This window comes from Arvicanthis niloticus, chromosome 10 (assembly GCF_011762505.2).
Source record: "Arvicanthis niloticus isolate mArvNil1 chromosome 10, mArvNil1.pat.X, whole genome shotgun sequence".
Taxonomy (NCBI): domain Eukaryota; kingdom Metazoa; phylum Chordata; class Mammalia; order Rodentia; family Muridae; genus Arvicanthis; species Arvicanthis niloticus.
This window is the reverse complement of record NC_047667.1, coordinates 52,111,950-52,132,457: the sequence shown is the minus strand read 5'-3', so window position 1 is coordinate 52,132,457 and position 20,508 is coordinate 52,111,950. Positions and strand designations below refer to the sequence as shown.

Here is a 20,508-nt window from a genome sequence, read left to right as displayed (position 1 = left end):
TGTTGAAGATATTTACAGACTCCTCAAGTTGGGAATCTTCACTCTCGTCTATACCTATTATCCTTAGGTTTGGTTTTCTCATTGTGTCCTGGATTTTCTGGATGTTTTGGGTTAGGAGTTTTTTGCATTTTGTATTTTCTTTGACAGTTGTGTCAATGTTTTCCATGGTATCTTCTGCACCTGAGATTCTCTCTTCTATCTCTTGTGTTCTGTTGGTGATGCTTGCATCCATGACTCCTGATCTCTTTCCTAGGTTTTCTATCTCCTGGGTAGTCTCCCTTTGTGATTTCTTTATTGTTTCTACTTCCATTTTTATGTCCTGGATGGTTTTGTTCAATTCCTTCACCTGTTTCATTGTTTTATTGTAATTCTTTAAGGGATTTTTGTGTTTCCTATTTAAGGGCTTTTACCTGTTTTCCTGTGTTCTGTATTTCTTTGAGGGAGTTATGTCCTCTTAAAGTCCTCTATCATCATCATGAGAAGTGATTTTAATTCTGAATCCTGCTTTTCCAGTGTGATGGGGAGTCCAGGACTTGCTATGGCGGGAGAACTGGGTTCTGATGATGCCAAGTAACTTTGGTTCCTATTGCTTATGTTCTTGAGCTTGCCTTTCACCATCTGGTTATCTCTAGTGCTACCTGAACTCTCTGTCTCTGACTGGAGCCTGTCTTTCCAGTTATCTTGCTTGTGTCACAACTCCTCTTAGTCCAGCTGTCTCTGTGATCCTGTGATCCTGAGATCCTGGGTGTGATAGCTCCTGGGAGTCAGGCTGATTTTGGGATCCTGAAATCCTGGTGTGACCAAGCTCCTGAGATCCTGTGATCCTATGATCCTATGTTCCTGAGTGTGTCAGAGCTCCTGGGAGTCAAGTCCAGCCTTCTCTGGGTTTTGGGGGATTTGGGGCAGAACTGGTGGCTGAGAACTGCTCCAGGCACTGGCACAGACCAGAAGGGTCCTGCGCCACTGGTGGTGAGGGAGTTCCTGGGTTCCCATGGGGTCCCAATTACTCCCTGTTGGGGGGGGGGGTGTTGCTGCCTACTCACCTAGGATCCTGAACATGTTAGACCTCTCCCTTGGACATTATTATGTCCTTCCACTTGCAGCCACTTAACCATCCCACACTAGTAAGCAGATTTTCTAACCCTTTGACCATGTTTCTGTTTGCTTGAATGTGTTTGCTCTTACATTTTAGATAACTAAAAGATGAAGCTGGGGGTATATATGACCAAGTATGATTTATTATAAACAAATGGTAGAAACAATGTTGGTGCCATCCACACGTAAGTCCCTTGAGGCATATGTAAAGACAGACTGTTACTAAAAGTTTGCTTTATTTTTTGTGATGTCAAGTGCTAGCTATTAATTACAGTTAGATTTTGTTTTCATTCTTTTCAAATGTTATCAGAATAGTTAGCATCACCTTATCAGTAATTAAATACACTAGGTTCCAATGTTTCTGTCCACATTTAGATTGTTCAGGTGATCAGGAACTCTCTTACTGGATTCCTTTAGATTTGAGTTCTTCATTATATCTATAAAGAAAAGAGAGAGATGAATCATTACCAATAACAGGTACAGAGGGAATGGAAAGCACTTTTTTCCCATTGTAAATATCATCTTCCACAGAGCTTACAGAAACAGGCAGAAGGAAAAGTCAGACACTTAAAGTGTTCATTTTGCTTTTGCTCTGTGTTTCAGATCTCACTTATATGGCATAAGTTTCTTACATAAATTATAATTTTTATCACATGTATACACACACACACACCTCTCAAGGGCTCACATATGCTAGGCAAGCACTGACCTCTGAAACACATCCACTGACTTATTTCCATTCTTTATTTAAAAAATAATTATTTGTGTGTATGTATTCATGTGTGCATGTGGAAGTGTACAGTTTCTGTAGAGACTAGAAACTGGATTTCCTGGAGCTTGGAGTTACAGATGGTTGTGAGCCACATGACATGGGTACTGAGAGTCAAATTTCAGTTCTCAGCAAGAGTCACTGGCACTCCTAACAGCCATGCCATCTCTCCAGCTCTTTATGTTCAACCTTGAATGACCCATGGCTAATGTGAATATTTATATAAAATTTCCATACATTTAAAGCTCACTTACTACATATAGTTGAAAGCAAGTGAAAAGGATGATGATGGAATTTACTTAGTACATCATGAGTTTCATATGTTGTGGTGCTGGTCCATAGGGCTCATGTATTTGAACACCTGGTCCCCAGGGTGGTGCTGTTTGAGAAGTTATAGAACATTTAAGAGGTGGAGCCTTGCTGGACAAAGTACTGTCACTGAGGGTTGGCCTTGAGATTTCATAGTCACACCCCACTTCCTGTTTTCTCTCCCTGCTTCTTATATGTGAATAGGTATGCAATCAACTGGCTTCTGTAGCTAAGCTGCTCCTATTGCCATGATTTCTCACCATCATAGACTCTGCCCCTCTGGAACCGTAAGCCAAGCAAACTCCTTCTTGTCCAAGTTGCTTTTGGTCATGGTATTTTATCAGCAATAGAAAATTAACTAATACAATTGTGTGTGTGTGTGTGTTTGTGTAAGAGAGAGAGAGAGAGAGAGAGAGAGAGAGAGAGAGAGAGAGAGAGAGAGAGAGAGACTATGAAAAATGAGAACCCATTTAAACAATAAACTGTTGGATCTAAAATCTAGAACTCTCCAGACTTTGATAGAAAAACACATTTCTCCTTCATGCACAATTTTGTCAATATTATACATGACACATATTGAGGTGACTTCTGAACCAGTTCTAAAAGTACCTTGGTAGTAGGCTTACCTCCAAATCCGAAACAGCTGAGAGGCTCCTGCTGACCCCACAAAGAAATTAACAGCGAACAAACTCCAATTTTTTGGTATAATTACAAGTGAGTATCTTGACCAAATAAACCCTGTTAAAACAAATCATTTTTTAAAGTTATAGACTCTTTTGTATTATATATTACATAAAAATTCTCATCATATAATTTTCAGTGTTACATGTAATTCTCATTTCTTACATTAGAGGGAGACTTGGCTAGGAACCAGTCATATTAACTATACCATCTTCCCACTTATAAAGGTATGATTATTGCAAAAACCTAAAAAGAAAAATCTCAAGCAAATGTTTATTCCCAACAGTCTTGTTGCCTAAGCTATCCATAATGCAGTATTCCCTAGAGATGGATAATATGTGAATAAATATGTATGCAGACTTTGCAAAATAAAATCATTTAATGAATGTAAGACCAAAGAGAGTTTTGTTGTATGTGATTAATTTCAATTGTGAGACTGGTCTTTAAAGGCTAAGCTATCTCTTTAGCTAGTATATAATTACTGTGTAGCAATCTTTTTCAGGATAACCATCTTAGAAGTAAGTTTGTTAAGACTCAGGATGTTCTTTTTACTGTTGTTGTTAGGAGGAAAATATGGTGGAGGGATGATTTGATCAAAGCATTATAGCATGTATGAAATTCTCAACAAAAATAAAATTTAAAAGACTCCTGAAGCTAGTTAAAATTCAAGAAGTAAATTTAAAAGTATCAGGAAGTTCCTAAAACTGACCAGAGGCACTCAAGTCCCTCTCTTCAAGCTTATTATAAATAGTAAAGATTGCTGAGAGAAACTCTCAAACAAGCCAAGCTTCCTGGAAGACATTCAGACTAATTGGGCTACTTAGAAGAAACCCTTTCTAACCTGTTAAACTACCTGCAGTTTGTGCAATGAGCTGGTGCAGTGAGTTTTATGTTTCTTGGCTGTCACTCATGCTGGGGTAGGTTTTCAGTGATACAACCATCTAAGTCATTTCTGGTTCTGTAAGTAACTCCTTACTCCTATTTCTACAAATAACTCCAAAAAACCTCACTGGTTCACTAAGCTGAACTTTGGTTGTATCAACTCCTATCTGTAGTGCATAACTTTTTTTCTCACATCTCTTCAGAAATAGAGTTACACAATAGTAGAATATGGAAGTGTTTAATTTACCTGTAGCCATCAGCACAGTGGATTGAGCTGTGCTGAGTTTCTCTGCAGGTCTGGCCATGTCAGCTAATCCAGCAATTACCAATCCCTGCAAATATACATGAAGACATGGTGGAGCATGAGGAGTGAGACATAACCATTTTAATTTTAAATTAAACATAAAATATTTGTTAATTTCCACATGAAGGCTATAATAATGCCCATACCATTAATAAAATTCACAGCAAGACAGAAAAAACAAAACAAACTAACCAAAAACCCAAAACCAAAACCAAAACCAAACCAACCAACCAACCAAACAAACAAAAAAAATCCCTATAACAAATTCAAGAGCGCTTTCTCATGTTTTCTGTCAATACTCTGTTTTTTAAAGTACCAGAAAAGTTCACTCAGTTTTAGTTTATTAGATAATTTTTTTCTTATTTTCTTAGTTTTAGAAATGTACTTATTTTTGTGAGCACATACATTTGCCACAGTGCATATGTAGAGGACACAGGACAAGCTATGGGAGTCAGTTGTCTCCTTACACCAAGTGAGTCCCAGAAATTGAATTTAAGCTTAACCAAATGAGTCTTTATCATCTGAGCTCTTACTGGCCCTAGATGATTTTTCTTTACTATCTTCCTTGGTGTCTTAAAATTTCTGCCAGCATGTACACAGGTGTACTATCTGTGTGCAGTGCCCATGGAGGCCAGACAAAGGCACTGGAATCCATGAAACTGGAGTTACAGCTGGCAGTGAGGCATCGTGTAGATGCTGGGAATTGAATCTAGGTACGTACAAGAGCAGCAAATGCTCTAAACCTCCAAGCTGTCTCTCCACCTGTATCCACTCCTGCTATCTAGGTCTCCAGTGTCTTTTATAGAACCACACCACACATATCTTAACTTCAGCATCATTCAGAAAGCTTGGTAACTAGCTGAGCCTGGCCAGTGTAAGCCTGGCACTCAAGGTGCAGCCTAAGGGGAGGAGAATCATAAGTTTAAGGCCTGTCATAACAACAGAGTGAGTTCAAAGGTTAGCATAGGTATCTTAGTGAGGTCCTATTCCAAAATAAAAAGTTAAAAGAGGGCTAAGGATCAAACTTCAAGGCGAATCTGGGCAGTTTACTGAGACAATATCTCAAAACAAAAGGTAAAAAAAAAAGATGTAACTCCATAATAAAGCACTTTTGCCATCCATCCATGCATGAGACCCTGAGTTTAATTCTCAGTACTATAAACAAAAACAAAGTAAAAACCTCAAACCAAAGCATCTAGTAACTTTAAGATTACACCAAATATGTAACTGCCTCTCCGTATTCTTTAGTTTATGCATTGACTAACATAGAACATGTAAACTGCTGAGATTTAACTTGCACAAGGGTTAGTGTGTTAGGCTGGGATGCACTTCAGTCCTAGTACACTACCTGCCTAGCATATATAGGCCCTGGGATCAATCTGTAGTACTGCAAGTCAATAAAATAAAATACAATAAAATAAAATATTCTGTTTAAAGATCTTCAGGAGTCTAAAGGTCCATTATGATGTTACACCCAAAGAAGGAAAAAAAATAAGTGGCGGGGGGAGACAAATTAGATAAGGGCTCTGCCCAGCATGTATTATTCTTGCAACTGCCCCCTGTATGTCTTTCTAAAAACACTCCACTTTTAAATTATCATTTTCTATATAGAATAGGTTGCCTTTGAATTAATCTGACTGCCTGTGTCTTGAGTGCTGGGATTAAAGGTGTGTCCAACCATATTCTTGCTAAAAGTCCTTTCTTACACCTAATTCCCAACAACTTTTTCAGAGGAATGAAGTGGGGTGGAAGTCAGAGGCAGTAAGCAGCATAAAACCCTCCCCTGTCTTCCAAGCTGCCAGTCCTTCAATAAACCTTATTTCTTTTCCACCAACTCTTAGTTCCAGAGTACTGGCTTTCAAGCAGCAAGCAGACAGACCTACATCCAGCAACACAATGGATATTATTCAGCTACAAAATAAGCAAATTCTGACATCCAGTAACCTGGAGAACACAAACCAATCATAAACATTGCATGATTCAGTGGGACTGGAGAGATGTTTCAGCAGTTAAGAACCCTTTTTAGTCCTGCAGAGGACTAAAGTTAAGTTCCTAGCACCCATGTTGGGCAGCTCACAAATGGCTCTAACTCCAGCTTCAGAGAATCTGACACACTCAGATTGGTCTCCTCAGGATCAGCAACATGTACAAATACATGTACATAGACTAGGTATTTTTTAAAAAATCTTTTAAAAATATTGCATGCTTCCACTTCTATGAGGTACCTAGAAGAATCAAACTCACAGACACAATCAACAAGAAGAATTTTAAAGAGGGTATTTTAAGAGAAAGTAAGTAGGGGAGTATGTAGTGATCCTAAAGTCTCCAAGATGCAAAGTCTTTGCAGACTGGCTATATGATAAAGCACTGAACATTACTGGGATGTATATTAAATACAAAAGAAAACATGGCTAAGATAGTAAAAATATATATATATTTCATAGTAAAGCTAACAGACCAGCAGTTTTCTAACTTGGAGGACACTAGAATCATCTGGAAAGGGTATTAAGACATCTTACTGGGCTCTATCCCTGAATTCTTTTCAGACTAAGTAAGCAGATATGTGATGGTGCCTGAAGATCCTCATTTGTAAAAAGTTTTAAACAGATCCTTTTCAATATAAATTCAATGACTTGCTATAAACAGCCACTAGAATAAATATACATTATATATACATAGAGTATATATTAGAGTAAAAGTATTAATCTTGGCACCAGAAGTCATAAGCTTTATCATTTACACCAAATGCTTTAATGTAATATATATATTAGGCATATTCATATACACTTTAGACTGGCCTCAAATTCTATATATAGCCAGAGGATAGACTTAAACCCTTTACTATCTTCCTATTTCTGTCAGTCAAGAACTGGGATAATAGGGTACACCATCATGCATGACTCTGTATGTTTGGATAAGAATTTAGGCTTGGTGGTAGTGAAAGATGTCTTTGTCTTTAATCCCAGCAATCTAGAGGCAGTGGCAGGCATATCTCTATGAGTTTGAGGTCAGCCTTAGTCTACAGAGTGAGCTCCAGGACAGCCAGAGGGGGGAAAAAAAGACCCTTTCTGATAAATTAATAGTGCAGATAAAGTAGTATACAGCCTTTATAAAATCTATTTTAAATTAATAAATTTCTATTAAGGGATTGATTATTTTAAGTAACACCTGATTAAAACTAAGACTTACCCATTTCATTATCGGAGCCCAGAAAAAAACTGTTCTGGGGCCTGAAACATAAAAGAAAAAAAATTGAAAAATATTCTAATATATTAATATGCATTCCTTTATCACCTAACATCAAATTCTACTCTGGTTTTATATACTTTGTATTAAGATTTAGGAAAGCACAAAATATAGTATCAATCTTCTATGTATTTTCTGATATTTTTGCCAACTATTTGTATTTATCACATTAAAAATAAGCTAAGGTGAGCCAGGTATTGTGGCGCAAGCTAAGGTGGGGCTGGAAGGGTGGCTCAGCAGTTAGGAGCATGTACTGCATTTACAGAGAGACCTAAGTTCAGTCCTGAGCACCAATATCAAGTGGGTCACAACCATTTAAAACTCCAGTTCCAGATGTCCTCTTCTGATCTCTGCAGGCACTGTACTGTATAAATAACCCAAATGGACATAAGCAAATATATATAAATAAAAATAAATCTTAAAAAAACAAGCTAAAAAAACAATGGAGATAGTTCTAGAAATCTTTCCCAGTGCTTTGCTTTGAACAGAAACTTAATTTTAGTTTAGTCACAGACAATCATTAGAGGAAATATCAAATTATAAAATTTTAGTTACATAAGTTTTAATAATGTTCATTCATTTTATTAAAAATTATAGCTATAAATGATAATTTTTCATATGTACCTATTAAGAGGTCTTGCAAAAATTCTGTATATTCTATTTTATTTAATATTACAGCATAAACATATATTATACATTATTTCACACATACACACACACTCATCTAATGTCTATTGTTTCTTTTGTTAGAAGATTTATTTATTTTCATTTTTTGTGTATAAATGGATGTGTACCAGTACATTCCTGGTGCCCACTTTGGGCAGAAGAGGTCATTGCCCTAGTAATAGAGTTGCTGACAGTTATGAGTTGTCAGTGGGTTCTGGGAATTGAACCCAGGACCTCTTCAAGAACAGCAAGTACTCTTAACCTCTTACTAACATCTATTTCTTGAGACAGGTACTTGTTTTAGTCAGTTTGGTACTTACCTGCTTTGTTTAAAATGTCAAATAAATATCTGAAGTATTTTAAATGAATTTTGACCTGTGTGAGGTGATTCATACCTATAATCTCACCACTTGAAAGGCTGAGGCAGGAGAGTATATGAGTTCATAGCCAGCGAGGACTACACGTTGAGTTTGAGGTCAGCCTGGGCTACACAGTAAGAGCCTGTCTCAAAAACAAGGAAAGAAGAAAATTGTTTTTCTTAGATAACCTAGAATCTGAAAAGCATGACATCCAGAGGGGGAGGAAACTCAGAGAAACTGTAGGATTCATTCAAGCCATGCACCTAGTGAGCAGCAGTTAGTGGGATTGAGTTTCTAACTCTTTAACTTTATTTGCCTTGTACTTTATTTGCAGACAACTCTTTTTACCTCAAAAAATATGGTAGGGTAACAGATGAGAGATTTTGTTTGGGGACTTTATGTTCCTTCTTATACATGGGATTAACAAAATACATTCCCTTTTTTTTCTTTTTCTGAGACACATTCTTGCTAAACTGCAGCTCAGGCTGGCCTGGAGCTAGCGCTGGAATTCTACAGGTATGTCCCACTGTTCCTAGGATGCTCATTTCACTATGTGATGTTATGCAATTTAATATAAAAATAGTGATTTAAAAGCAAATTCAAGGTTAGAAATATTATTTATACCCATGTCTATTACTAATGCTTTAATTCTACTTTATAAGCATAATTTTTTGAGTAAGGGCCTGGAATACATCAGGCTGGCCTTGAACTCACAGAAATTCATCAGATCTTTGGAAGCTAGAGTTACAGGCAGTTGTGAGCTGCCTGATGTGGGTGCTGGGAACAGATTTCTGGTCTTCTGAAAGAGCAACAAGTTCTCTTAAATCATGAACCACCTTTCCAGTACTCAGTAATTTTTTATTATCAAACATTTTGACAATCCAATCCAAAGATATATGAATTTGGTGCTTACATGCAAAGCAAAAAAGGTAAAAATATTCAAAACTTTTCCATAATTAAATAATCATATTTCTGTAAGAGCTTTGTACTTCGTATATACAGTAAAATGCAATTTATAACATACAATACTCTTATATCTGAGTGAGATGTTTCAGGCAATATTTGCTGACACTGTGTGTTGTGACTGTATGCCTAGCATACACATAGTGTAAGAACTAAGGTTGTAGTGAAACTGTGCACTATAACATGAATAAGTACTATCAGAAACACCTTAGGCTCACTATGTATTTGATTTGATTTATGAGTGTTTTGCTCACGTGTATGTCTATGTACCACTTGTGTGCCTGGTTCCCAAGGAGGCCAGAAGAGGGTGTTGGACCCCCTGGAACTGGAGTTTCAGACAGTTGTGAGTCTGTATGAATGTAGGTGCTGAGAATATTCCTCTGGAAGAACAGCCAGTGCCTTTAACTGCTAAGCCATCTCTCTAACTCCTATGTATTTAAGCTTGAGTTAAGTTTTGGTTGTTCTGTGTTCAGAAACTTTTACTGTTAACAAAACGTTTCTACTACTCCCAAATTCATTTAATAACCAGATGGAGGGTTGTGAGCCACAACTTAAGAAGCTGGGCTCTCATTTGCCTTTAACATTCAACAGCAGTAACCCTGTACTATTTCTTCACAGCTTAACATAGTCTTTGATTCTTTTTATACCTCAGACTAATTCTCATTATTCTAACAGCTAAATTGACCAATTCAATGAGGTTTTAGTACGGGAGATTTAAAAACCTACCACAATGCATTTTACTTTAGGATTTTGAGACAAAGTCTCACTACAAATCCCAGTCTGAGCTCAAGCTTGCAGCAATACTCTTGGCCACTGCCTCTTTTGGGTTTTGTTTTTGAGATAAGGTCTCACCGTGTAGCTCTGGCTGGCCTAGAACTCACAATGATCTGTCTGCCTCACCAATTGAATGCTGGATGACAGGTCTGTAGCACCATGCTTACTTGCCTTCCACAGTACACTTTAAACAGTAGCTGCTTATCCACTTACCTATAAAGATTATCAAGTAGCTGCACAGTTCATACTTGCATGAGTAGTATTAAAGAAAAGTTAGCCAGCATAATGGAAAAATAGTTTATATTACTTGTTTGTTACTATAATGAATAATGCATGCATATACATAAAATAGATATGTATGTGCATATACACAAAATTTAAAATATACTTGGTTCTCCTTATCTGTGGCTTCTATCATCTTCAGATTCACCCAACTATGGACTGACAATACTTGAAAGCTACGTTTACGTAGTGGTGCAGTTCTTAAAATACAAGTACCCAGGAGCTTCAAGAAGATCACAAATTGAAGGCTAACTTGGTTTATATTTCAAGACTCAGTCTTTTTCATCTTCATTGAACATACACATTTTTTTTCTTGAAGTTGGCCCCCAAACAAAGTACAGCAACAACTATCCAGCCTTAATTCCTTATTAAGTAGTCTAGAGAAAACCGAAAGTATACAGAGCCCTGGAACTCACCCAGCATGATAATTAATGATATAACCTGCTTTCATGAGCCTGGCATTAGATATTGGCAAGTCTGATTTAGCGTTCTCTCTCTCTCTCTCTCTCTCTCTCTCTCTCTCTCTCTCTCTCTCTCTCTCTCTCTCGTGTGCATGTGTTGAGATATTAGAAACACAAGACTATACATGATAGTAGTTTATACTGCAATCTAATCTTAGGGTATCATTTTTAGAATTCTCTAAACACTTGAAGATCACAGATCATGTCTTTGTAAATATAATTATAATGCTAAGCTTTATTTTCCTAGGTATCTTATATCAAATTATTTTTACATTTTTCCCATAAACCTTCACCTACACTATTTATATTCTAAGTTGTGGAACAAATTTGTAGACAGAGCTGAAATGGTTGTTGAAAGAACTGAAACTATCAAAGGGTTCTAATTTTTGATGCTTTTTATTAAGTAGGAAAAAAATCCATCTGTGTTTGTTTCGCTACAGCTGGCTCTGAGCAGTGCTGTTCTGATCGCAGCCAGTCCCTCTTCCTACCTTGAGCAAGACTGGAAACAACTTTCTTTAGGACTAAGTGTTGTACTTGTACTTGTAATCCCAGCACTGGGAGGCTGAGGCAGAAGGATCAATGAGTTCTAGGTCAACATAGGCTAAATAGTGAGAAACTATTTCAACAAAACAAAATACCCCCAAAAATACAGGAAGAGAGAGCTGGATGTGGTAGTGCAGGCCTTTAATCCCAGAAGCAGGTGGATCTCTGTGAGTTTGAGGTCTACAAATTGAATTCCAGGATAGTAGGGAGACCCTGTCTCAAAAACAGAGAAGAGGGTGAGGAGAAAGAAGTAAAATTATCAAAGGACTACATCAATGTAGTGGTGTGTGGTACAAGCCTGTAATTCCAGCACATCCCAGTATTCATTAGCTTTTGGTAGGGACCCAAGTGAAATTTTACGATAAATTATACTAAGGAAAAACATGATTTAAAAGAAAAAAAATATTTTTTGAGACATGGCTTTGTAATCCTTTAGATTTTGAACTCAGGTTCCTCCTGCTTTGGCTTCCTCTGTGTGACTACTGGGGTTAGAAGTGCAGGAGATAGGACCAAGCAAACAGTTGCCATAAATACGTGATTACAGTGGTATTGCTTCTGCTGTTGCTACTAGTGCCCTCTCATGGGCAAAGAGCCCTGGATGCCTTTAAACATTTGAATGCACAGCCAGCTGCCCCAGCAACAACTACTCAGTAGTGAGGCTGTATAGCCCCACACTGACAGACTCCTCTTAACCCTTAACTGCCATCCCTCAAAGTCTTGTTTTTGGTTTCAGGTTATCAAGTAAACTTCCTTTAGCATCTCCAGTTTAAGTTAAATGCTTCTTTGAACAATGAAAACAGCTCATATATTCTACTGTCTTCTACACTGTGCTTAACTACGCATGCCCAGGATAGAAGCTTTAGCAAACATATTCGAACTTTAGTAGGTTTGACAGAGAATGGGCCCTGACATTATTTTATTTTCAAGGCCAGAATCATTGTTTCCTTATTTTCAGGAACATAGGCTTCCTTCATGACTTTACTAGACTTTTACTAATAAGCTACTCTATCCTTAGACCATAGAGCCTGTTCCAAGCTCACAATGCAGATTCCTGTAATTTCATTTAGAGTAAGTAGGGAAGGTTCTTGTCATCACACCACAATCATTTTTCTTTGACATACATGAGTCCCTGGATCATAGTCTGTATAAATTTCTTAGTTTGGTTTTTATTATTGCTTGAAGCTTGGTTTCATTACTCAAGAAAGTGTACCTTCTCAGACTCTGGGTGAACAGGTGTCCATGTTTTCTTTGAATTCTTCTGGTTTCTCCCAGCCCCCACCATTTCAAAACTATTTATTCTATTGCTGTCTCCAAACTGTTTTCTGAGTAAGGTCCTTCTTGGTTTCTTTGAAAGTTTACATTGTTGAACACTTGGGTTAATGAATAGTAAAGTTTTCCAGTAGGTTTACCTAGTAACTAATTTACTCAAATGTTCCAAGCTAGGCAACAGTTTATAAAAATATAACTACTCAAATACCAACAGAACCAAATAATAACCAAATCAACCAACGAACCAACCAACCAACAAAATAAAGACCCTCTTTCAAACATAAAATTAAGTGGCCAGGACTTTGGAACAAGAAAGATATTTTAACTAGTGAAAAAAATAGATTTATCTAATGTTATGAGTGTTTTGTCTGTATGTGTCTTTATCATGTTTATGCCTAGTACCCATGGGGGTCAGGAGACAGTATCAGATCCTCTGAAACTGGAGTTACAGATGACTATGAGCTACCATCTGAGTACTAGGAACTAAATCTAGTTCCTCTGCAAAACCAGCAAGTATTCTTAAGCGTTGAGACATTTCTTCAGCCCTAATTAGTGATAATTTTAAATGATGAAAACAAACTTTAAGTGAGTTTAATAAGTTTTAAGTACTAAACAAAAACATTAGTAGCAAATATGTATGACATTATAAATTGCTATTTTTCTGAGATACTTGAAGGCAATGGACAAGTTAATATCAGGATAAATAATTAGAGCTGGATATTGGCAAAAATAAGCAAGTAGTTGCTTTTGTTTTTTGTTTTGTTTTTGAGATGGGGTAGGGGTATGGGGATCGCTCATTCTGTAGTTCACACTGGCTTGGAATTCCCCAGGTAGCCCAGGCTAACTTTGAATTGATTGCTTTCTTCTGGCCTTGGTCTCCCAAAGAATAGTTAGTGCCTTAGGGTTTCTATTGCTGTCAGGAGACACCATGACCAAGCAACTCTTATAAAGAAAAAAAAGCTTAATTAGGGCTGGCTTACAGGGTCAGAAGTTCAGTCCTTTATTATCAAGGTGGAGGAAGCATGGCTGCTTCCAGGTAGGCATAGCACTGGAGGAGCTGAGAGTTCTCTGTCTTCATCCATAGGAAGCCAGGAACAGATTGGCTCCCATGTGACTAGGAGAAGAGTTTCAAAGCCCACCCCCACAGTGACATACTTCTTGTAGGAAGGCCACACATACTCCAACAAGACCATACTTCCCAATAGTGCAACTCCCTGGGTTACAGATATTCAAACCACCAGAAATAGGATTACACCACAAATAGGTATGACCCCTACCACAAAGTAGCCTGCTTTTGTTTTATTTTTTTATTTTGCTTTAAAGTTTTAAAAAAGAAAAGGAGGGCTAGGTATGGTCATATACACTTTTAATTCCAACAGTAAGGAAACAGAGGTAGGTAGACTTCTGTGAAATTGAAGCTTTCTTGGCCTACCCAGAGATTTCTAGGCCATCTAGGACTATGTAGTGAGACCCTGTCTCTGGTGGGAGTGGGGCCCAAACAATATAACTATAACTATAAAGGTTTCAAAGAAAACTTAAGTTTTCCCTTTAATTTGATCTCAACTAATTTGTTTTATCTTCAGATTATATAGTAAATAAATGCATATGAATATATGAATTCAGATATAGAAGCTGTCACTAGATCTAAAAACATTAGTGAAATAAATAACTTAGATGTAGACATTACGCAAATGGTAACAATGCCAATGCATTATTAAGACTGAAAAAAACAGGGTTAGGCTATATACAATCATAGTTATTCTCACAGGAAAACATAAAAATAAATAATGTCTACTATGATTACAATATCAGGATAAACAGAAGTATAAATTAATAGAGTAGCTGTTAATATTTACTATTAAATAATTAAGTGGAAATGAATTTTTAAAAAAATCACCTTATAAAAATTTCATTTTATAGCTCAAAAAGAAACATGTCATTCTCAGAGAGAAACGAACGCTTTTAGACAAAGAATTTAACAATATATTTTCACCTTCTTTTCTTAAGACTCTACTACTCTCAAAAGTAGTAAAGGCCTCAAATATTGATAATTTAGAAATATCAGACAGTATATTTAAAATTATGATTTATTTAAGGTTAAGGGAAATACAGCAAATAGAAAAATAGTTATCTTTTCTTTTTTACAGGTATTACTCATTATTTATTTAGTGTGTTTGTGGGAGTAGTGCATGCATGCAGTAGGCGTGCTCACTGAAGTCAGAGGACAACTTTTGAGAGTCAGTTCTTTCATACTGTGTGAGTCCCAGGGATCAAACTCAGGTTTGCCTGAAGAGCCACCTTACCCAGTACCTGTTTTGTTTGTTTGTTTTTGCTTTTTGTTTTCTCTGAGACAGGGTCTCAACATATACTTCAAGGTATCTTGGAACAAACAGCTCAGTTCAAGCTGGCCTTGAACTTGGGGTGATTCCTGTCTTAGCCACCATGTCAGGCAGATTGATGTTCTCGTTCTCTCTCTCTCTCTCTCTCTCTCTCTCTCTCTCTCTCTCTCTCTCTCTCTCTCTGTGCCCATTTTTTTGTTTTTTGTTTTTCTGTGACAGGACCTCACTATGTAGCTCTGGTTGCCCCAGAATTCACTAGTAAACCTGGCTGGCCTAGAACTCCCAGAGATCTGCTTGCCTCTTCCTCCTGAATGCTGGGATTACAGGGGTACACAACCATATCCAGCTAGGTTTGACTGTACTTTTATAAACTAAATTTTATTTTCTAAATTATTTTTTGGCTGGGAGTAATTGTCATCAATGGAATTAATGAATTCTATCCAGAACATAGGCTATATATATATATGATTCTTCTTACTAAAAAAAGACTTCCTTCTTGGAAAAGCATATGCACACATACACTTACAAACACTGAACTGGTATTCATTGTGTCTGAAGTGAAGAATAAACTTTTTTATTGAGTGTTGGAAGGTCACAAAGATCACTGCCTCTGCTCATTCCTTCCATACCATTCTCTATCACTGCTTTCCTTTTCTCAACTTTTTAATTGCAATAGCACTGTCTCCTTCCCTATATCTCCAAGGGCTGGAGTACCAGCATCACTTTCTGGGCCTTTCTGAGATTTGTCATTCTTTCTTTCTTTATGTGCAACTGTCAGTTGGCAGAGACAGGAGGATCAGTTTAAGGCCAGCTGTGGCCCAGCTACATAGCAAGGCCAAACTGGTCTAAATGACATTCTAAAAAAAAAAAAAAAAATCCAAATGTGTGTGTGTTATATAATTGTTATCTGTAGTTGCTCTAGCATTCAGCAGCACATCAGAACTTCTCTAATGTAGTTTACTATCCATGAATCAACTGTCTCATCCTTCACTCTCTTCACTTTTCAATAACCCTCTTAGTTCCACGTTCTATGCAAGATTTACACAGTATATTTGACACCATATGGCCAACTACACACACATCCTTAGAATGTGAAGGTTGGTATTTGACACCATTACTAATGGACACAACCATTTTTAATTGTACTAAAACTGGTTCTGACTTAACACTGAGATCAGGATTATGAATACTGGTATTTTATTTTATGCATCTCTTGGAATGATCCACCTTATTTTATAGTTCACATTTTTTTTAAAAAAAGAATGCTTTTAAAATTAGTAATGTTTTCCCCTAGCTATATTCATCCATGTTCCATTATTACAATGAAATATCTAAGGCCAATACTTGGTTAGAACCAAGGGATTGGGTAGATGGCTCAGTACCTGTTACTGTTAGAATGGACCAGGTTTAGTTCCCAGCACTCACCGTTTGGGTCACGAGTAGAGAGATGTCAGATCTAAGGCCTTTTAGTGATGGCCTTCTTGCTGACAAAGATCTGAGGTAGGGCAGAGCATCTTACTCAGGAAGAGAGGAAAAGGATACATTTAGGTATCTGCATGGTCTCTGTCCCAAAGTCACTAGGACTCAATTATAGGCACTATACCATAAGGAATTTATCTCATTCTAATTACTTCCCAAAGGTTACACCTCCAAATACCTTTGTTTGATTATATTTCCAGTTACTTAATGCCTCACAATGAGGATTAAAGCTCAATGTTTAAAGAGTTAATGGACATTCAAACCATACCAACAACTAAGCGTTAAGTAAACATTTTAACTTTAATGTTATGCTCTAATGTTAATGTTATAATGTAAATGCCTATAGCATGGTTATACAATTGGCTTGTTTGGAGCAATATGCTTTCTATATAATAGTTAGCTAAATGGTGGATTAAATGACACCCCTTATGTGAGTTGAGAAACGTGTCTAGGAATCACATTTAGTTATTTTTTATTATTTTCCTACAGAGGCAATCATTATGTATCATAGCATATTATTTATATAAGCAAACAGATGACAAAGACTTCAAAATTTCAGGCCACATAGTATTCCAACTACAATAAATATATAAATGAAATATATTCTTGTTATCTATTTAGAAATATTTGTCAATGACAAAAAATAAATCTAAAAATTTATAATAAGCAACATATACTTTCTGACTGCTAATATTCTAACCTTTCATAACTTTTTAATAGAATCATGTATATGAATATAGTTTAATGCTTAGAAGGTTATTCAATAACAAGTAATAAATACAATAGTATTCAAAGGGACTATTCATTTTAGGAATTAAGAAGAACAATAATCTGTTTTCTCAGATTTTTGTTCAAACACTAGTGAGTCATCAGTCATATTTTTCATGCTTGTTCATTTCTATATTGCTGTGCTTATAACTTTTCAATCACAAATAAGTTTTTAGTGATAGGCATCTTTATATATTATTCAAAAATTTAATTGCTAGAGATGTAGTTTGCTTATAGAATGTTTGCTTAGCATGCACAGAGCCTCAGGTTCCATTCCCAGTATCATATAAATAAGGAGCACTGGTGCCTGTCTGTAACCCTTTCACTGAGAGTAGAGACAAGTAGGTCCCTGGTGCTCAATGGCGAGCCAGCCTAGGTGAATTGATGAGCTCTGGGTTCAGTGAAAGACTCTGTCTGAAAACATAAGGTGTCTAGTTCAGGAGGTATGCACCTTTAATTCCAGCACTACAGAAGCCAAGGCAGGAAGATTTCTGTTGAGTTTGAGGTCAGACTGTTCTACACAGCAAGTTTAAAGTTAGCCAGGAGAATGTAATAAGATCTAGTGTTTTTTGGAAACAGCCCCCCCCCACCCCCCCCCCCCCCCCCCCCCCCCGCCTCACAGTCCCGCCTCACAGTCCTGGCTATGGAACTCAAACTCACAGATTTATCTGCTTGCTTCTGCCTCCTCAGTGCTGGGATTAAAGGATATACCACTACCCCTGTTCTACCCATTAAGATCTATTTTTTAAAAAGCAAAACAGGAACAACAAACAAGACCTCAACTACATAGCAAGTTCAAGGCCAACCTGGGATAGAAGGACCTGGTCTCAAAAACAAACACAATAACAACAACAAAAGGCCTAAACCCTTTATTTGGAAGAGAAAGTTCGTTCTGATATGTAAAACAAATACTTTCGTGCATGTCTTACAGATATCACAATCATTTAATTTTCACAATCATTATTAATTTTAAAAGATTTCCACCCAGGCAGGGATGGCTCATACTTTCAATCCCAGCACTCAGGAGGCAGAAGTAGGCAGATCTCTGAGTTCGAGGCCAGCCTGGTCTACAGAGCTAGTTCCAGGACAGCCAGGGCTGCACAGAGAAATCCTGCCTCAAAAACCAAACAAACAAACAAACAAACAAAACAAATAACAAGCAACCAACCAACCAAAAAGATTCCTAAGGTTTAGGGAATTCTTTAAAGCCAAAGTCATACAGTCAAAGTCAAGACTTAACCTATTTCTAATTGTCTTCTAAGTCTGTGTTCCTTTTATTACACTTAGAAGTAACCCAAAGACTTCCAGATGAAATGTACAAAGTACTCTTCTACAGTTTATATACTATAAACAATAATTACAAATGGCTAAAAACCAGGGTCTTGAAAAATATCAACAAAAGACTACCTTCCAATTCCCCAGTTTAAGTACTTTAAAACTGTGCCTGCTCTACACTGTCCTCATTCCATGCCTCAAACACAAAACTAGAGGGTAAGAATTGCCACAGAACTCAGTTGATTTTGTAACACTCTGATCATTACATAGATTGTCAAATCATCTTCTGAAAATCTCTGCCATAACATAACAAAACATAACAGAATAGAAAAATGTAAAAATAGGGTAACTAAACAAACTTCATCAATAAAGTTCCTTAAAAACAAGTTTTATAACAGTTTTCATACTGCAGTAATGCCATTAAGTGTTAGCATTACTGTCTATGCAGAGGTATAGACAATTTTGTTATGAAAGTATACACCAGACTTAAAAACCAGCCCAGGCTCCAGAGAGCTGCCTCAACTCTTAGAAGTAAACCTTTCTAATATCAGCTGTAGACTATGGATTTAATCTATGTAAAGGCAAACTTCACTTTTTTTTTATTAGCAACTCAATTTTTCTATTATCAGTAAATTTTTCTATTCGCTCAATTTTATGCTTGAAAGACTTCATAATATAATCAGATTTTAGTCCTCACCAAGTATTACTATCACCCATTTTGTATTAGAAATTAACTAATTTAATAACTATAATAAAGAGTTAGAGGGACAGGGGCCTTCCAGTTTCTTAAAGAATTATTTTTAACTACAGGAATTCTTATCCAGCACTTGAGACAGCTAACATCCTCGAAGAATCAAGCATATGTTATTTTTGATTTTCACAGTGAATACATTTTATGTGAATTAAGACAGAGGTACAGAATTTTGCCCAAGGTCACACCTTGGTAGTGGTGGAACAGAACTGTATTCATATCTGCCCACATAAAAAAAGGCTCAGATAGAACCTGGCCAGTGATTGCATAATGACTGGCTTATACTGGATCTATGGAACCAGGAATGACATTGACTGAACCGGGAAGGGGATGGGGTTGGGGAGCGTCCAATTTTGGGGAGGGTTCCCTCAGCAGGCCTCTGCCAAGAGGAACTAAAGTATGACCTTTACTCCAAACCCTCTGCTGAGACCAGACACCTTTTCAGCTCTATCCCAGGTGTGCGAAGGAAGAAAGGGGAGTAGAATGGTTTCATGGTGGCCCAAGAACCCTTCGTGGCTCTCAGAAGTTAAGGTTCAAGTCCGGAGGCGAGGCCGGGAAGTGTGAGTAGTGTTTAAGGGAGCGAAGGCATCAAAAGTCAACAAGGGCACAGGGTGGAGATACTGGTTTTGGGGAAGAGACATAAGATGAAACAAGGTGGAAGACTAGGAGAATTGATGGATTCCCTTAAGGGGGGCGAGCCTAGGGCTCTGAGATTCCTGTAGCAACTCAACTGTCACAGGGCCTCTCATGTCCCAGTTTGGGAGGGAGAGGAACGATCTCGGTGCGAGCCGTTCAGGATTCATTACCTGCAGGGTGGTTGTACAGCGGCCTCAATTTCTTTGGCAGCAACAACTCCACTTTATCCATGAGTCGGTGGTAGGTGGCCCGCAGGCCTCGGGCGCCGGCAGCTGCCATCTCGGCGGCCTAGGGATCCACAGCAGCTGGGTGGGAGCGCCGCTGCGTCCGCGTTCCTGGCTGACAATGAAGGGCGGCTCGTCACTTTCTCTCTTCAGCGCTAGGCGTCCGCCTCTGCCCTAGGGCGCCCTTCTCTGGCTCTGCCAGACTGAGGTGAAGCACCAAGAGGCCGAGTTTGGCGAAGGCTGAGGGGGCGGAGGCTCAGCAAAAGCCCGCCCCAGCCCGCCTCTTGCGAGCGGGTGGGGGAGACGGAGGAGGAGTCATGGCAACAGGTGCTAAAGAGGTCGCCGTGCAGGGACTACTTGCGCTGGGCGGGCGAGGCGTTGCGCAAGCTTAACGGCCTTCTCTAATTGGCTGGCCTCACAGAGCGGAAGAGGC

General features: G+C 37.8%; 2 protein-coding genes across 2 annotated transcripts in view; one reads left to right on the top strand and one right to left on the bottom strand.

Annotated features, from left to right (window-relative positions):
* Positions 1-1,312: 1,312 nt before the first annotated feature.
* Positions 1,313-20,477, bottom strand: Mpc2 (mitochondrial pyruvate carrier 2). The gene is made up of 5 exons (XM_034512811.2): positions 20,022-20,477; positions 7,230-7,270; positions 3,984-4,068; positions 2,800-2,911; positions 1,313-1,532 (listed from the first exon to the last, which is right to left on the bottom strand). Exons 1-5 carry the CDS (start codon positions 20,128-20,130, stop codon positions 1,496-1,498), a joined length of 384 nt encoding a protein of 127 aa, XP_034368702.1. The 5' UTR covers positions 20,131-20,477; the 3' UTR covers positions 1,313-1,495.
* Dcaf6 (DDB1 and CUL4 associated factor 6) overlaps positions 19,510-20,508 on the top strand; it is a 121,425-nt gene continuing 120,426 nt past the window's right edge. The window contains exon 1 of the mRNA XM_076941523.1: positions 19,510-19,775. The gene's annotated coding sequence lies outside the window, so the exon portion shown is untranslated. The remainder of the gene's footprint in view (positions 19,776-20,508) is intronic.

What these genes read in the sequence shown, in the direction of transcription:
- Mpc2 (XM_034512811.2), bottom strand. Translation starts at nt 20,130, where the DNA reads ATGGCAGCTGCCGGCGCCCGAGGCCTGCGGGCCACCTACCACCGACTC. An exon ending in GGGCTCCGATAATGAAATGG is followed by an intron (nt 4,069 to 7,229) that starts GTAAGTCTTAGT and finishes GTATATTTGCAG; the next exon opens with GGATTGGTAATTGCTGGATT. An exon ending in CACTGTGCTGATGGCTACAG is followed by an intron (nt 2,912 to 3,983) that starts GTAAATTAAACA and finishes TTGTTTTAACAG; the next exon opens with GGTTTATTTGGTCAAGATAC.